The 18071-nt window shown below is 40.1% G+C and overlaps 1 protein-coding gene across 1 annotated transcript in view; it reads right to left on the bottom strand.

Moving 5' to 3' along the window:
• The window catches only part of PAX5 (paired box 5), a 332623-nt gene that overhangs the window by 280812 nt on the left and 33740 nt on the right, over positions 1–18071 (bottom strand). Inside the window, exons 4-5 of the mRNA XM_043997512.1 lie at positions 17762–17826; positions 11794–11922 (exon numbers count right to left, since the gene is read on the bottom strand). Of these exons, the coding sequence (XP_043853447.1) occupies positions 11794–11922; positions 17762–17826 (194 nt within the window). The remainder of the gene's footprint in view (positions 1–11793; positions 11923–17761; positions 17827–18071) is intronic.

Below are 18071 nucleotides of genomic sequence, written 5' to 3'. Positions count from 1 at the left end.
CATGTAAAATTTTGGCCTTCCTTTCATATGAGAGAAGTCAACATTTTTTTTTCTTTTATGGGGTGTTTACAGTACCTTATTGTAACATGTGGGTTAATTATTTGGTCATAGGCTCTGTGTCATTTGCTGGCCTTTGCGTATCATCTGAGGTTTCCACAAAACTCCCCCCCAAAAAAGTCCCATTTAATTTCTTAGGCTAACCCGTGAAGTATCATAACTGCGATGAGGAAAATCAAGATATGAAAGGGATAACTGTACTCTATTCAGTCTAGGCAGCATCTTTCAAGATGGACAAGTTGAAGCAAGTCTCCAAGAGACAGCAACCAGGATAGTGAGGGGACTTGAGTTGGTGTCATAGAGAGATCAGTTAAAGGAACTAGCCCGGAAAAGATAAAGACTTAGAAGGAACATAACAGCTATCTTCAGCTCTCTAAAGTACTGTCATGATAAAAAAGGGTTAAACTTGTTCTGTCTGGCCCTGAACTAGGAGCCGGGCCTGGAAATTTCAACAGTCAGATTTGAGGTCAAGTCAAGGAAAAGAAGAATTCTAGTTACCCAAGGAGAGAATAGACTGCTTCAGGAGGTGGCAAGTTTTCCCTGACAAGATGTCTTCAAGTAAAGGCCAGAAGACCACTTGTTGGAGATGTTGTAAAGTAGATTCCCAGGCCAGTATGTAATGGACTAGATGACCTCTGAGAATTGCATCCATTTCCTGGCTTTACAGGAGGCTAGGTACACAGTGGATAAAGTGCAGGATTGGAGTCAGAAAGACCTAATTCTAATTCCTTTTTTTTTTTTTTAGTGAGACAATTGGGGTTAAGTGACTTGCCCAGGGTCACACAGCTAGTAAGTGTTAAGTGTCTGAGGCCGGATTTGAACTCAGGTCCTCCTGACTCCAGGGCTGGTGCTCTATCCACTGCACCACCTATCTGCCCCCTTAATTCTAATTCTAATCCTGCTTGAGACACTTACTAGATGCATGGCCCTGGGACACATTTCTTCACCTCCCAGCCTGTTTCCTCATCTGTAAAGATGGGAATAACAGCAATATTATGCTTACGGTATTTTGCAAACTTTAAAGCACTATGTGAAATGCTAGCTATTTTTACAGGGGAGAAAGTCAAGAGAAATCAAACGGATCAAAGTGATCAAAATGTAAATCTCAAATTATCTCTGGGTCTGTTGACTGGAAGAATAATCGAAGACTAAGCCAATAGAGAGCACAAAGCTTCACAGATTCTTAGGAAATGACAAATGGTCTGAGTATCTTTTCCTTAACCAAATGTTTGTCCCTTTAACAGCCATTACTGTATTTGCAGAAAGTGGTCTCTGCACTTTTGGTGGTTATCCTGCTTTTTTCTGTGATACATAAATGTATTACACTGTGCATCTGACTTTCTTTCTCTACACATATATACACACACATATATATATATATACATACATATATACACACACATATGTAGATATAATAGATGTTATCCCACTCTTTTCATCTTTTCAATGGGATTCAACTAGAAATAGCCTAAGAATGAGTCATTATCTTGCTAGAAATAATAGTAGCTAAAACTCTGTACTGTTCATTTGTTTCTCCCAACAACCCTTTGAAAGAAGTGTTATCGTCATCCCTAATTTACAGATAGAGAAAATAAAGCTTTGAGAGATGAACATTGTTCCCAGAGACACACAGCTAGAACAGGATTCACACTTAAGTTTTCCTAATTCCAACTCTAGTATTCTATCTAATATGTCATGTTGTTGTTATTGTTGTTGTTGTTGTTGCTATATTTAATATTCTTTGGACACTTATTTTGTAGTTGTTCAGTCATTTTAGTCGTAGCTGATTCTTTGTGAACCCATTTTGGATTTTCTTGGTAATGATATTGGAGTGGTTTGCTATTTTCTTCTCTGACTCATTTTACAGATGAGAAAACTGAGGTGAGTGACTTGCCCAGGGTCAAACAGCTAGTAAGTGTCGGAGGACGTATTTAAACTCACTGTGCCACCTAGTTGTCCTAGCTAGGATACTTATACAGGTGGATAAAATGACTGCTTTCTTTCAATTGAATAGAAGGTTTTTTGAGTTTTTTTATGTAAGCTCATCTTCTGTAAACTTACCAAAAGCATCTGTGGGGCAAACTCAAGAGCAAACAGGGTAATAACAGGGATGACCTGTTCCCACATGGTTTTAATTTCTTCTGCCTACTGTGAAAGCTTATCATGTAGTTTGAAGAGTATGAGTATTCCATATGGTAACTTCTCAATTTCCATTCTTATTTCACCTAATCTGGTATTAGAAATGAAGGGATTTCTTTGATTGCCCTGCATTAATCTATATGTTGTTAGGCACCTTGGAGATGAGGCTATCATTGACAAAAAGCAGTATAAAGTCCTTGCTTATAACTTGATAAAATGTTTTCAGTTTCATTAAGTGGTACTACTATCATATTATAAAAACATTCATACCTTCAACCTACTTTGTTCACATTGAAAGTTTGCCTCTTTTAGTGATCAGTAACCTCTATACTATGGGTAGCTAAGTGGTGCAGTGGATAGAGTGCTGGCCCTGGAGTCAAGATAACCTGAGTTCAAATCCAGTCTCAGATACTTAGTAGCTATGTGACCCAGGGCAAGTCATTTAACCATTGCTTCAGTTTCCTCATCTGTAAAATGAGCTGGAGAAGGTAATGGTAAATCACTCCCGTATCTTTGCCAAGAAAACCCCAAATGGGGCTGTGAAGAGTCAGACATGATTGAAATGACTCAACAAACCTTCTGTACTAAAGCACTGTCTGCAGGTCTGACAGTTCTCATGTATCCAATGTATCTTGCCTTCTTTTCGGGATACCAGAGCTTGAAGGCAGGCCACTTGTTCTTCAGCCCTCTATGTCAATCTGATCATTGTGGTAGTTCCCAGAAAGAGCAACTTAAACCCTACACCATGTTATCTATTTCTTGGATTCATAGGAGCAGTTATATCACCCCGGCCAACATTGGTAATACCAAAGCGCAAGTGGCCATATTTCAGGGTGATCGTTGTTGTTACTGCTGTTGGTAGTAGTAGTAGTAGTAGTAGTAGTAGTAGTATTTCCTGAATTGCCAATACAGGTTACCCAAATTTGAGATCATGTAGTCCTACCTCCTCAATTTACAGAAACAAGGAAAAAAAGTATGAAAACATAAAATGATTTGCAAGAGATCATACTGGTTTTCACTAACAGAGTCAAGATTTGGACCAAAGATAATATAAAATAATAACAACCACAACTACTATTATTTGTAGAGTGCTTACCATGCACCCTGCTACTAAGTATACTATGCTAAGTGCTTTACAATTATGATCTCATTTGATCCTTACAACAGCCCTGGGAGATAGATGCTATTATTATCTCCATTTTACAGATGAGGAAACTGAAGGAGACAGAGGTTAAGTGACTTGCCCAGTGTCAAACAGCTAGTAAGTGTCTGAGGCCCAAGTGCTCTATCCATCCCGCTACATAACTATCAAATTTCATGAAGGTAGGGAAGATTTTTTTTTTGGTCTTTGTATTTATTCTCCATGCCTGGCATAATGCCTTATACCTACTTGATGAACATGTCGTATGAACCCAGGTCCTCTGGCTTCAAATCTTGTGTTCATTTTTGTAGACCATGCATGTCGACTGCTATCCAGCCTAGTCCCCTTTGGATTATTGTGAAGGAGAGGAAGGATAATTGTGTCACAGAATTTGAAGACTCCTACTACTAGTTGTAGTAAACTTCAAACTCGTTGGGGTACAATCAGTGCTCTCTGAAGGATGGTTTGGGAATTGGAAGTTTGCCTTCCACTGGGTGTGACAGGACTGAACAGGGCACGCACAACCATATCCCAGCTCCCCTCTTACTATTCTGAGGATGAAGATCTATTCCTGACATGTGTGAGGCTGAACTGAAGCTAGCCCAAGTGGTCCTCGGGAATCAAGAACGGCACCTGTGTGCGTATCCCATTCAACCAGGCTCCACTAAAAGGAAAGCAAACTCCAAAATCTCAAACCATTCAACAGAGAAAACTATCTGCACTGGTGCATTTAAGTTTATCACCTACAACCCCACTTGGAGGAGTCCTTCGATTCTGTGCCATCCCCCTCCCCCAATAATCCAAAGGAAGCTAAGATGGCTAGCAATAAACAAACATAGCTTGCATAGTTGTTTATTAAAATGTTATTTCTCAGCTCCATGAGCCTTCTCTCAGTAGTATTTTTTCAAGGTCTCAGCTCTTCCTTAGGTTTCACAGAAGGAAATTAAACTCTTGCTTTCACTCCTGGCTGAATACAGCAAAGCCTCATTAATTCAGATTCTGCTAATTTAGAATTTGTGACAATTCTGACAGGGCTGGACTGAAATTTACTTTTAGTTATGGGGGGGAAGAGTTTTCTAATCAAATAAATTGTGTAAACAAGACTGCAGAAAGACATTCACCTACCTAAGAGGATAAACTGTTTTCTGGCATTTTATAAGATCCTTCTTAACATATAAAAAAATTGATTTGCTAATTACAAATCATTCCTTCCGATAGATCCCCAAGGAATTCTGCCTGCCACTATTAGCAGTTAGGTTGAGCTACTGAAAAGTTAATAAAAACACATTTTCTTGCAAATATACTGTAATTCAGACTTGGAACTCATTCAGTTGATGCTCCTGCCAAAGAGGTGCAGTAGACTATACAAAGATGCTTATCCAGCCCAAGATCAGCCCCATCACCTTGTTTCATAGATTTTGTGTGCTGTCTGAACCTATTCGCTCACCAACTATGAACTTCACCACATTTATATCAAACCTTCCATCTTCTTTTTTTTTTTTTTAGTGAGGCAATTGGGGTTAAGTGACTTGCCCAGGTTCACACAGCTAGTACATGTTAAGTGTTTGAGGCCAGATTTGAACTCAGGTACTCCTGACTTCAGGGCCAGTGCTCTATCCACTGCACCACCTAGCTGCCCCTCTTCCATCTTCTTGAAATAAGTATAGAGGAGACAACCTTGATACAGCTGAAACAGCATGTCAAGAGCCCCATATTCTAGGCCTGGCTCTCCCCACATAGTAGTTGTATTACCCTGGACAAGTAAAGGAGACTCTGCTTCCTTATTTATTTGTACTCGATCTACCACACAGTAACTTGTTTGGTTCTTTACCCTGATTAATAAAAATCAGCAACTGTACTGTAATTTTTAAAATTTAGAGAGTTGTTGAGGGCCCAGGGAGAATAAATAATGTGCCCAAGGTCACACAGGCATTTTGTGTCATAGACTGAACTTGAATCCACATCTCAAAAATTCCTGTGACCAGCTCTTTATCCACACACCACTTCACCTTGCCTCTCTTTTTTTTTTTCACCTTGCCTCTCCATTGTGAGGCTCAAGTGAAACAATTAATGCAAAAGTGTTTTGGAAAGTGGATAAAAGAATAATCCATCATCATGGGGAATTCACAGGATGAGAAATCTGCCTACCAATACAGACCATGATTCATCTGTGGCTTAATAGGTGAGTTCTAGGCAGTTACCTGAGATGCCCAGTGGTTAAGTGATTTTCCCAGGGTCACACAATCAGTGTCAGAAATGAGATTTGACTCTGTCTTCCCCATTCTAAGCCCAGTACTCACAGTGTAGATGCTTCTTTGAAAGGTATTTGGTGCTTTATCAATTCAAGGTGTCATTATTAATCCCACCCTACTTATTCAATACTTTAAAAATCCGTTATTTCATTTATGCATGTCAGCCCTCAACCAAGGCATTTTGTATTCCTTCTATATCTTTGTTTTTAATCTTCACATTTCTCATAAACATTATCTTCTCTCTACTTACCCAGCCACAAACCTAATTCAGGCCCTCATCACCTCTCACCTGGATTATTGCAATATCCAACAAACTCTTAATTCTTAACTTTTAGTCTTACTGCCTCAAGGTTTTCTCCACTCCATTCCATCCTCTATTCATCTGTCAAGGGGATATTTCCAAAGCATAGGTCTGACCTTGTCACCACCCTCATCCCCCGTGAGCTCTAGCATAAGATATAAACTTCTCTGGCATTTAAAATTCTTTGTAACTTGGCCCCTTCCTACCTTTCCAGGCTCCTTATACTTGACTTCTTTCCATGCACTCTATGATTCAACTACACTGGTTGATGTGCTCCTCCTCTTTGCACTGTCTGTACCCCATGCCTGGAATATTCTTCTCCTTCACCTCTACATCTTTGTTCCTTCAAAGCTCAGCTCAAGTCCCATATTCTGCTGGAGGTCTTTCCTGGTGCCTCCTAGCTGCTATTTCCTTCCCTGCTCAGGCCAGACTCTTACTAGTTGGGTAACTATGAACAAATCACTTCTGTTTGCCTCAGTTTCCTCATCAATTAAATGGGTATGGTAATAGTGCCTACCTCCCAGGGCTGTTGTGAGGCTCAAATGAGATAAGAATTGCCAAATGCTTAGAACAGTGCTTGACATATAATAATAAGCACTATATAAATGTTAGTTATTATAGTTAGTATTATCATCTTCCATCTACTCTGTATATAGCTTGTATAGCTATGGAGCCCAAGGGCCATGCTACTCTTAATGAATCAGGTACTAGAATTACTTGACAAAACAACAGAACAGACTCATGGTTCAATGGGATTAGACTTGAAAGCCTGCATTCATAATAATTCTGCCCTTGGGATTGTAAAAATCCCTCATGATTCTGCTCCTAGTTAGTGGCAAGGAAATTCTCCAACAGTGAGTTGAGGTTGGAATTTCAGTATCCATGTGCCCCAAATTCTTACAGTGCCCTCCTGCCACCAGCAAAGGGAGATGCACAGGTGTTGGGGCCAACCACAGGTCTCTATGAGAAATCAGATGAGGTCAGGGAAATGAGATTTGCATAATAAAAGAAAATAATTAGAAATGGATCTTACTCAGCTGAAGTAAGACCTGGGAAGGAGATAACAACTTCTGGTTCCTTCCCATTCTAGGGAGAGTAGCTACTTTTTTTCAGCCTTCCAACCTCCTGGGTGAGCAGCCTCTATAAAAAGTCATCTCAGACCTTGTTCCTTGCCCTGTTAGCTCTCATCTACCGAATCTCCCTGGCAGCGTGGGATTAAGGACAGGAACTTCCAAGCTGCCAATATCTGACTGCTCTGTTCCTGTCATTGCCACTTCTTGCCCTGTACCCATGGGGAAAACATGCCACCTCCCTCTCCTCTGGGTGCTCTGGTCTTTTTTGAAGGCTCTCCTTTTGGTCCCACCCTAGTTCCAAACAATGCGATATTTCCTTGCCTCGGCAAATGAGTTTTTTCAAAAACAACTCCAGTGCAGCTAGGTGGCGCAGAAGATAAAGCACCAGCCCTGGATTCAGGAGGACCTGAGTTCAAATCCAACCTCAAACACTTGACACTTACTAGCTGTGTAACCCTGGGCAAGTCAATTAACTCTCCTTGCCCCGCAAAAAAAAAAAAAAAAAAAAAAAAAAACCCTCCAAAACCCCTGGGGATCCAGACCATTCTTCCCCTCCATATAGCAGATGTACCTAGTTTTTGACACATTGTATCCCCATTAGAATGTATGCTACTCGAAGGCAGGAACTATTTTTTATAATTCTTTGTTTATCTGTAGTACTTAACAGACATACCTAATATATAAGCACTTAATACTTCTCTTTTTTTTTTTTTTTTTTTTTTTTTTTTTTTTTACAGAACAGCTTCTAACCATGCTTCTTCCATCTTGTATTTGGGAAGTTGACTTTATTTATTTTTGGTGAGGCAATTGGGGTTAAGTGACTTGCCCAGGATCACACAGCTAGTAAGTGTTAAGTGTCTGAGACTGGCTTTGAACTCAGGTCCTCCTGACTCCAGGGCCAGTGCTCTATCCACTGCGCCACCTAGCTGCCCCCACTTAATACTTCTTAACAACTGACTTTCATGTGTTGTTATGGCCACAAATATGTATTCCCTGGAGGCCAAACTTAGTTAAACTAGCCCTCAGAAAAGATGAGTGATCACCAGGCCTGGGCTTAAAGTTATTCCAGTTTTTAGGCCCCGACAGATCTTGCACATAGCCCTCCAGAACCCAGGATCATCTCCAGACCAAAACCAGGCACTCCACTCTAGTGGAGGAGCCTATGCAAAGACCTCTCAAGTTTGGGCCTGAAGGGGATAGCCACATCTCATTGGTAAAATGGAGCTAACAACAGCACCCACCTCCCAGAATTATTGTAGGGATCGGACAAGATAATAATCGTTAAGTGTTTTAGCACAGTGCCTGGCACATAGTAGTGCTAGATAAATGTTAGCTATTGTTATTACTGTTATTATTATTAAATTAACTGCCTAGTTCTTTATTCTCCCTCCAGAGATCTTTACTCTATTGATGATTCTCATCAATAGGAAATATGTCCGCACTGAACATTCATTCAACGTTAATGTTTAAACTGTCACAGGTTGAATTCCTGAGTTGTCTGTCTCTCTCTAGGCAGCCCCCAAATTCATAGATACATAAATTCTTAGACTCATGCAATGTTATAACTCGAATGGACCCCAGTGATGATCTTAATCAGTATTCCCCATTTTGTAGATGAAGAAAACTGAGGCCCACAGCTAACTGGTGGCATAACCAACCGACTTACTGGCCCAGAGTCTACTAGCCTCAAAATGGACACCTGAAGCAGTGGTTTTTAACCTTTTTTTTTTTTGGCCTGGACCTCGTTGACAGTCTGGTGAAGCCCATGGACCCTTTCTCAGAATAGTGCTTTCAAATGCATGGGATAAAATATATAGAATTATAAAGGAAACTAGTTCAAGAGCACCTGAGTTCAAATCTAGCCTGAGACACTTAACACTTACTAGCTGTGTGACCTGGACAAGTCACTTAACCCTCATTGCCCCTCAAAAACAATACAAAACAGGGGCAGCTAGGTGGCGTAGTGGATAGAGCACCAGTCCTGGATTCAGGAGGACCTGAGTTCAAATCCGGCCTCAGACACTTAACACTTACTAGCTGTGTGATCCTGGGCAAGTCACTTAATCCCAATTGTCTCACCAAAAAAAAAAAAAAAAAGGTAAAAACAATACAAAACAAAACAAAACAAAAAAACAGGTTCTCAGACTACAGGTTAAAATCTCTGTCCTAAAGTATAAAAGCATAAAGACCGATCAGTCACATGTTCTCTTTCCCCATAGGCACCCTTGGTTTGCATCAGTGTGGGACTACACAAATCTGGAGAAGACATGCTCCCTGCAGAGAATAAAAAGCACTTATTGTAGAAGGGGGAGAGGTCTATAGATAGCATAATGGAGGGGGCAGAGAGTGGCCAAAGACAGTCATCCTCATTAAGAGTGGGCTACTGCAATTCTGAATCCTTGTTATATTGCCAAAATAATCAAGGACACGTGTTTGTTGCTTCATCTCTTCACTAAAAGGGAAGTACAGAGTTTTTCAGTATGGTACCAAATTTGGAGATGGGAAGGGACTGACTGCCCCCATTCACCTTGGCAGACGCTGAGGATTGTGCCTACATCCTGCAGAGCTATAACCTCTCTTGCCAGAACCCAGTACAAGCTACAATCCCCGAACCTGCAAGCCACAGCTGTGCAGACCATTATCTATGTGACTGTCTGTATGTGGGTCAGAATCCAAGTCTGCCTTCAAAAACTTACTACTGAAGCACCCCCTGCCTCTATGTCAGCCTTTCATCACATGTCCTTCTCCTGATAGTGGGAGCAACCGATCCCCTACTAAGACACATCTGTTCTTAGTCCCTATTACAACAGAAGAAAAAAAATGACACCTTCAGCCATATTAACCAATCGAGGCTGTCTGGTTTGGTTTGCCCCTGTTGCTACCATGCAAGCAACCCACTGGGTTAAAGACTAGTGACATCTGTTAAAAAGTAAAAAGGAGGAGAGGAAGCCACCACAAGTCATGAATACACTTCACAGCATCGAGCAACTCCCCAGAACCACTCACAATGTTGAACAATCTGCCGTCATAGTAGACTCAGTTTTCTAGTTATTGATCTTAAGTACTTAAACATGTGTGTGCCTGTGCATACACATTCCTTATTCGGAAAAGGGAATTGAAGTGAAGAGCAAAATAACTGAATCAAGATTTCCGTCATAACGCTACTTTCAGGTTTCAGACTACCAAAGGATTGTAGAGGTCCCCCTCTCCTTTCCTAAGGTTTTACTAAGTCCCAAGCCTTTATTTCTTCACTCAGTCCCATTAGTGTCAATTAGAGCTGCCTGTCTTATCAAGAAGGGGGAAAAAGAGCCTAGTTTAGGTGGCCCATTCTCTTTAAGACACGGGATTCTACTGGCTCCATGGCAGTAGCATAAATTAGTATTTTTTTAATGAACAAGGGAGTTTGAAAATGGATACTGATATCATGAAGGAATAGATGAGAGGTAATATAGTGTGGTACCTAAAGAACTGTCCTTGGAGCTAGAAAGTTCTGACTCTGGTATGGAATAACTAGGTGACCATAGGCAAGTCACTGAAAGTGACCCAAGCAAGTTTCTAAATTACAAACTAATTGCCAATCTGTTTTGGTGGATGGAGTGTCCATGCTGGGAGTTCCCCCACACTGATGAAATTACAAGACTGGATGCTTTAAATTTTTTTTTTACTTAAGGGCTGTGAATAGAGGGTTGTTGTTGTTGTTGTTGTTGTTGTTGTTATTATCAATAGCAATATTAAGCCACTCCTTAGATGAAGTGAGTTATAAATAAGCCTATGGGGGCAGCTAAGTGGCATAGTGGATAGAGCACCAGTCCTGGATTCAGAAGGACCTGAGTTCAAATCCGACCTCAGACACTTAACACTTACTAGCTGTGTGACCCTGGGCAAGTCAATTAACCCCAATTGCCTCACAAAAAAAAATAAAATAAAATAAATGAGCCTATGCCTCTATATGACAGTAAGAGGTTCCCTCAAACATGTTCCTGAAAAATAATGACTTTTCTTTAGCAGTACTTCTTTAAATGGGTAAAAAGCAGAAATTAAAATGTTCTTTTACTCCCACTTTTTCAGAGAAATGGTTTTCCCAAAAGTCTCTAACAAGATTTTGTTTAGCATTTTCTAAAGATCTCTCCGGTCCATTACTACTTGGCACCCTTTTGTTCTAGTGGCTGCCACAAGACTGATGATATCAACATTGAGACCTCTCTATGAACATCATGACCCCATTAAAGCCTTAAAAAAAGGGAGGGCATCTTTTACAATAGTAATAATGAACAAAAATAATAATAATGAACAGTGCTACTCATGCATTGGGAATTTCAGTTTTTTCCTGAACTAAAAGAATGTGAAACCTCCCGAATAGTTAATAATATATTAATGCATGCACCTGGCAACATCTCTTCTCATACTAAAGGGTCACCACAACCTCTGGGTCCTTTTCACCTAATTGCTCAAAGCATTATCTTTTAAACAGGAAAGGAGATTCTGTCCCTAGTCATGTGTTAATATATTCAATCAAATGGGGGAAAAAGGAAGTTTTTCCATTGCAATCTGCATCTTTGCCCTTACCAGAAATTGTTAATTGGAGACAATCGCCAGCATGTTTGAAGGTATATGAATCACTCAATTTTACTATGGCATTACTGCAGGTATATAACTTATACTTGCATATACACAAAAACACTCTGTGCAAATTCTAAAGAGGGGTGATTGTATTGCAATGTGTGTGGCCAAGAACTCAAATTATGACTCTGATGTGATAAACCTGGGTCTTGAAGCCATTGCTTTAGAGTCACTACTTGTAGGGGTGCCCCAGAAATGAGGATCGATTACCTTCCTCTCTTTTTCGTTTGTTGGTTTCAGCGCTAGGAGATGTAATTCCCAGAATTCCGCTAATAGAGTAGGAGGAGCCAGCAGAATCGGTACTTGCTGAAGACACTTGGGTCACAGAACCTGTGGAGACTGAAATAAAGTCAAATAGTCATAAAAAATAAAGATATGGAGAGATTCATAAAATTTAGAGCTGCAGAGAACCTTAGAGACCACTTAGCCTAACACTCTATGTGTCACGGTCACTAGGAATTAGCCACATTCTTGCCCTTGTCCTAGCCCTTGAAAGAAATGACCTGAATATATAAACTGAGCCATTGCTAAAGTCTTGGAAAACAAAGGAATTTGCCCCAGATGCCAAACGTATAGGAAAGGTATCTTGCACAGCCTGAAGGGAAGGAATTAGAGCAAGGGAAGTGGGCAAAATATGTAGATGAGGTTCTAATCTACATGTAATCAACACAATCAGTAGATACTCCTAGCTCCCCCTTCAAATCTTTCCTAATCCATCCCAGCCCCATATAGGCAGGAGTGGGACTAAGTGAGGAAGATAAACCAATCTTTCACTCTGTTGCATGCTCTTCCTTTTGTGACATTAATACCTCTTCTTCCATCCTGCAAAGAAGTTCTCCATATTCCTTGTAAACTTGATTTCACCTGGATATAAATGTTAGGGGAGGGGCAGCTAGGTGGCACAGTGGATAAAGCACCAGCCCTGGATTCAGGAGGACCTGAGCTCAAATCCAACCTCAGACACTTGGCACTTACTAGCTGTGTGACCTTGGGCAAGTCACTTAACCCTCATTGCCCCCACAAAAAAGAAAAAAGAAAGAAATGTTAGGGGAAAGGGACTGGGAGTGTAGTGACCAAAAGTGGCTTTATCCTGCTCCCCACTAGAGATTATCCTGACTCTAATAGGTAAACCTACAAACATGACCTAAAGGGTTTTTGTTGGGTGAGGGTGGGGGTAGGGGAGGGGGCAGCAGGGTTTCCTTTGAGTTTGTGCAATCTTTTGACATCACAGTCTCATTGGACCTTTTTAAAGTTCATGTGTATTTTTATTTCAAAAGAACCAAGATCAGGGGCAGCTAGGTGGCCCAGTGGATAGAGCACCGGCCCTGGAGTCAAGAATACATGAGTTCAAATCCGGTCTCAGACACTTAACACTTACTAGCTGCGTGACCCTAGGCAAGTCACTTAACCCCAATTGCCTCACCAGAAAGAAAGAAAGAAAGAAAGAAAGAAAGAAAGAAAGAAAGAAAGAAAGAAAGAAAGAAAGAAAGAAAGAAAGAAAGAAAGAAAGAAAGAAAGAAAGAAAGAAAGAAAGAAAGAAAGAAAGAAAGAAAGAAAGAAAGAAAGAAAGAAAGAAAGAAAAAGAACCAAGAGCAAGAATAGCAATGTGTTGGGTGGATCTTTTATGTAGTATTTATAGATGTTGTGAACCTGCAGTATGGTATGGAGGAAAGTGTGAAGGATTTGAAGTCAGAGAACTTAACTAATTAAATAATTAAGATCCTGACTCTATTGGTTACTGTGTGACTTTGGCAAATCACTTAACTTCTTTGCATCCCAGTTCTCTCATCTGTAAAATGAGAGGATTGATCCCAATAGCCTCTCTGGTCCCTTCCAGCTCAGGATCTTTCCTGATTTGTATCTTTCTTGTGACCAATGAACCTATGAACAAAATGAGAAGGTATGCAGAGGTTGTGCTCTGAGCCACTGGAGGGAGTGCCTGACAGTGATGACATCCTGGATTCACACCTTCAAAAATTAAGGTTGTGGGATTTTTTTCCGTCTGTATGACTTAATTCCACCTTTAATATTAACATTCTTAATAGTGGAAAGGGCATTGGACTGAGGATCAAGAGAACTGAGTTCAAATCTTGACTCTGCTACTAACTCTGTGACTTTGGTCAAGTCATTTCACATCCTTCGTCTCTATTTCCTCATCTTTAAAAATAAAAGGTAGGGGCCAGATGAATACTAAAGTTCCTTCCATTTCTTTTGTTTGTTTGTTTGTTTTTTGTTTTGTTTTTGTTTTGCTGGGCAATGAGGGTCAAGTGACTTGGCCAGGGTCACACAGCTAGTAAGTGTCAAGTATCTGAGGCCATATTTGAACTCAGGTCCTCCTGAATCCAGGGCTGGTGCTTTATCCACTGCACCACCTAGCTGCCCCACCTTCCATTTATAATATTCACATTATATATACACGATTCTAAGACACATTCCCAACACAGTTGCCCTAAGAATCACATTATACATCTGCTATGTAATCTGTTTACAATTCTGCCTTTCCTAAATGTGATCCTGACAGCCTTTGAACATTGTTATTATTTTAACGGATAAATTTGCCCATAGGCCAGTCGAATTACATTAACAACCTTGGGAATGAAAGAACAAAAGACCAATTTGCTTGCCTGTTCAGCCCTTCCTCTGACTGGTCAGCTCCTACTGGAATCTTCATTTTAAGGAAATGCCCAGGTCATCCATGTTCATTCCTTCACTTCTTTACAGTTCTGCTCCTAACTCTCAGGACTTCTTTCTCCACCGTGACCCCTTGAGTACCTTCTTCCACCCTCCCCAACCTTCTTTTCAGCTTCTATTTATATATTGTCTTTTGTCAAGATATTATTAGGAGGCCCCCTGTTTTCCAGAGCTAAGGCCCAGCAAGCAAGCTGTGCCCTGAGCTTGACATAACAACAGTCCTTTGCACTCGCCCTCTGGATGAACATTGCTGCAACTAAGTTACAGAACTGATGGTCCCTGACCTCAGGCAAGTACCAACAGGCCAAGACACAAAGCCCTACTATGAATAGACTTTTGGGCACTAGACAACCTTGCCTTACTGTTGCTGTTGTGCCTCACCGCTGTTGCTACATTACACTGTTTGACTCTTTGTCTAGACACATGTATATAATAAATCAAGGTTCAGCCACACTAAAGCAGTTCTCCCCCCACTAGGGTATAATTCCCCTTTTTGCTTGCAAGCTGTTTCCCTCATTTTGAAATTAAACTTCTGTTTCATTCTGGGCTCTCCTATCTCCAGCTTGCTCTGTTGGACTCTGGCCATCCACATGTTAAAGGCCGGTTCAGTCTGGTTAACACTTTCCTCTATTAGAATGAAAGCTCCTTGAGGATTGGTTCTGTCTTTTGAGCTTAGCCAAGTGCCTGGTACCTAATGAGTATTTACAATAATAATTACATTATATTGTAATATGATTATCATTATTATAATAAAGCATATTATTAAATATAATATATAAATAATAATCAATATATTATAATAATAAATGTTTGTTGACCTGTATCTCTTATAGGGACAGTAAAAGTATCTTGTTTGGAATTAAAAAGGTGAAATGAAGTCTTTGTCAGTGTCAGACACTAGAAGGAGGCAATGTCGTACTATGGAAAGAACACAGGTTCTGGAGTTAGGGAACATGGGTTCAAATCCTACTTCTTATACTTACTACTTGGGTAACCTTAAGCAAAGTCAGTCTCCCTGGGCCTTATGTGGAAAATGAGAGGGCTGGACTGGAAAGCCTCTGAGTTACCTTTTAGCTCTATTTTGGTGATCTCTGATCCTATAAACTGTCGTCACTGGGTTTTGCAGTTATTTCAGTCATATCCAACCCTTCGTGACCCCATTTGGGCTTTTCTTGGCAAAGATACTAGAATGGTTTGCTATTTCCTTCTCCAGCTCATTTTACAGATGAGGAACTGAGGCAAATAGGGTTAAGTGAATTGCTCAGGGTCACACAGAAAATGAACTGACACAATAGCTTAAATATTATTCAAGTGCCATGAAAAAGTAATGGAGGACTTACAGTGCACAAGGTATTCTTTTCTAAGTGCAAAGGAAGATTTTTTAAAAGAAGTTTAAGGTTTACATGCTACCAAAAACTATTTCCTAAGGTTTTCAAGTGCCAGGGAATGGTCTATTTGGGTTGCACAGGAATGATAAATTAGCCCTCCTACATCTTATCCTAGTTCGATCCAATTTCTGTGTCTGTAATACAGTTGTAATGACATCTGCCTCCCATAACACTGAGATCAAATATACAGGACACTATAATTTTACTTTTTTTGAGAACTGATCTCAGAGTCAAAAAAACCTGGGTTCAAGTCTCACCTCTGACTCATATTAGATGTGTAACCCTAGGCAAACCACGACCTTTCAATGCCCCTAGATTACTTGTAGATTTGTAGATTTGTACCAATCTGCATAAGTAGAGGGAGTTTCCTCTATAGGAATGGAATTACAGGTCTGTCTAATGTTGCAGATAATACATGAAATATCTAGTGCATTTAACCAAATAAATGTTAGTTATTATTGCATGACTAGCAAGTGTCAGAGGTGAGATTTGAACCCAGGGCTTCCTGACTCCAAATCCAGCATTCCATCCCCATAATTCACTATGACATTCTGTCTTCTGCAGTTTCATGCATTCTCACCATCCCTCCATAACTGGAGGGATGGAGTAATGGACCTGACAGGGGGGTGAGGAGAAGATCCTCAGTTGTCTAAATAGCCTAAGTTGACCAAATAATTGCCAGGGCCAACTTCATTCTGTTCCCAGGAGATTTAGTATGTCAGACATAGGTATGAATACCTATAGTACTGAGAAATGCCACTGACTCAGGTCTGTCCCTAACAGAGATCACAGAAACTCTGCACCTTCACTGGCTCCAGAAACCGTTCTGTACATCATCAGAAGCTCAATGGGATCATCTCATTGACACCCATCAGTCACTTTCCGCCCCCCCCACCCCTTCTTGACTATTTTTGTGCTACCACTGCTTCTAGCCAGAGACAAACCAGCACTTGAAAAGTGCTTTGAGATCCCATGACAAAACATGTTGTTTTGGTAGAAGGTATTGGTATTCATCTGAACCAATAGCACAAACAAATTTTAACAACCATTTTTAGAACAACCCACAAACTCCATTTCCTGTATTGTACCAACTGTAATAGTAGAAGCCTGAAGTAGAGTTCTACCCAGGATCTCTTAGCAGGCAACTCAATTCTCTTTTCACATTTGGAAGGAATTCCAATAGTTGTCAACCCAAATATACTCCAATCAAAGCAGAGCTGATAAAGGTGGAGAAGTTTGAGAACTCAAAGATCCAACTTAATTAAAATGGACCCAGCTTTTGCTTTGTACTGACCCAGAAAGGAGAAAAACTGGGGTTTTTACTGCCTCTGTATGTAAACATATTATTGCAGCTACCAGAAAACAGATATTTTTAATGTCCTCTTTGTCTCATTTGGATTTACTTAAAATAAAAGAAAACTATTTTTCTCACACATGAGCTGGAGACAAGGTGACTCTCTATGACAACAAAGTCACAGCCAACATGGTCCCACGCTAATAAAAATCCCATTTCCTAATCAATGTTCTTTAGTCTTAACCTGCAAAGGTCTCTGAAGCCCATCAAAGAGTGATCAGTCCTCACTGAATGCAGTCAGCCTGCATCTAAATTAGATTGGAAGAAGAAAGGAAAAGAAAGTTTGAAAAGTTTTGCTACCTCTTCACTCAAGACTGCAAGTGCACAAAGAATTATGGAATGGTTGGTTGATAGAAGAAAAAACACATTCAAAACTACTTACTGACTAATGATGCAGAAAATGTTATGAATAAGTATCCCTTTCTTGATTTATTACTTTAATTATCTGACATTCTATAGACCCCCATTAGTGTGTTTCTTTTTTTTTTTTTTGGCTTAGATTTCAATTTTCTGTCTCATGGTGAAAGCTATTTATCATAATAATCAGTAAAATTCAAAACCTTTTAGCAGTATTTATAAAATTCATTTACCATGTTCAGCCCTTGGAGAATGACAAAGAAGGCGCATTAGTACGTGTGCTGAACTGTTTTATGTAGAATTATCTGTCCATAAGAATGATTAAAAGTTCTTTAGAATATTTTGACTCCATTTTTTTAATCTTAAAAAAAAGAAAAGTTCTTCTTACCTATGCTGTGACTGGAAGCTGGGACCTGCTGGTTGGGTGGCTGTTGTACCTTTGTCCGGATGATCCTGAATGTAATTTTTGGGGGGAAAAAAAGGACCACTTACTATCAGACATGACAGAGAGGAGAGGAGAGCCCACTGGCATAGGTAAACAACTCAACATGAAAGAACCTAGAAATTATTTTAATTTAAACATGAGGCCCCATTATGAATGATGATATTTTCTTAGACCTTCCCTATGAGACTGACAGAAAGGTGGATGGAAAGACCAGAATTAAATGCAATGGGGAAAGTATCCAAGCAAAGGGAGG

The sequence above is a fragment of the Dromiciops gliroides genome, chromosome 1 (genome assembly GCF_019393635.1).
Source record: "Dromiciops gliroides isolate mDroGli1 chromosome 1, mDroGli1.pri, whole genome shotgun sequence".
Taxonomy (NCBI): Eukaryota; Metazoa; Chordata; class Mammalia; order Microbiotheria; family Microbiotheriidae; genus Dromiciops; species Dromiciops gliroides.
The sequence above is the reverse complement of the archived record's forward strand: the minus strand, read 5'-3'. Positions and strand labels throughout refer to the sequence as shown.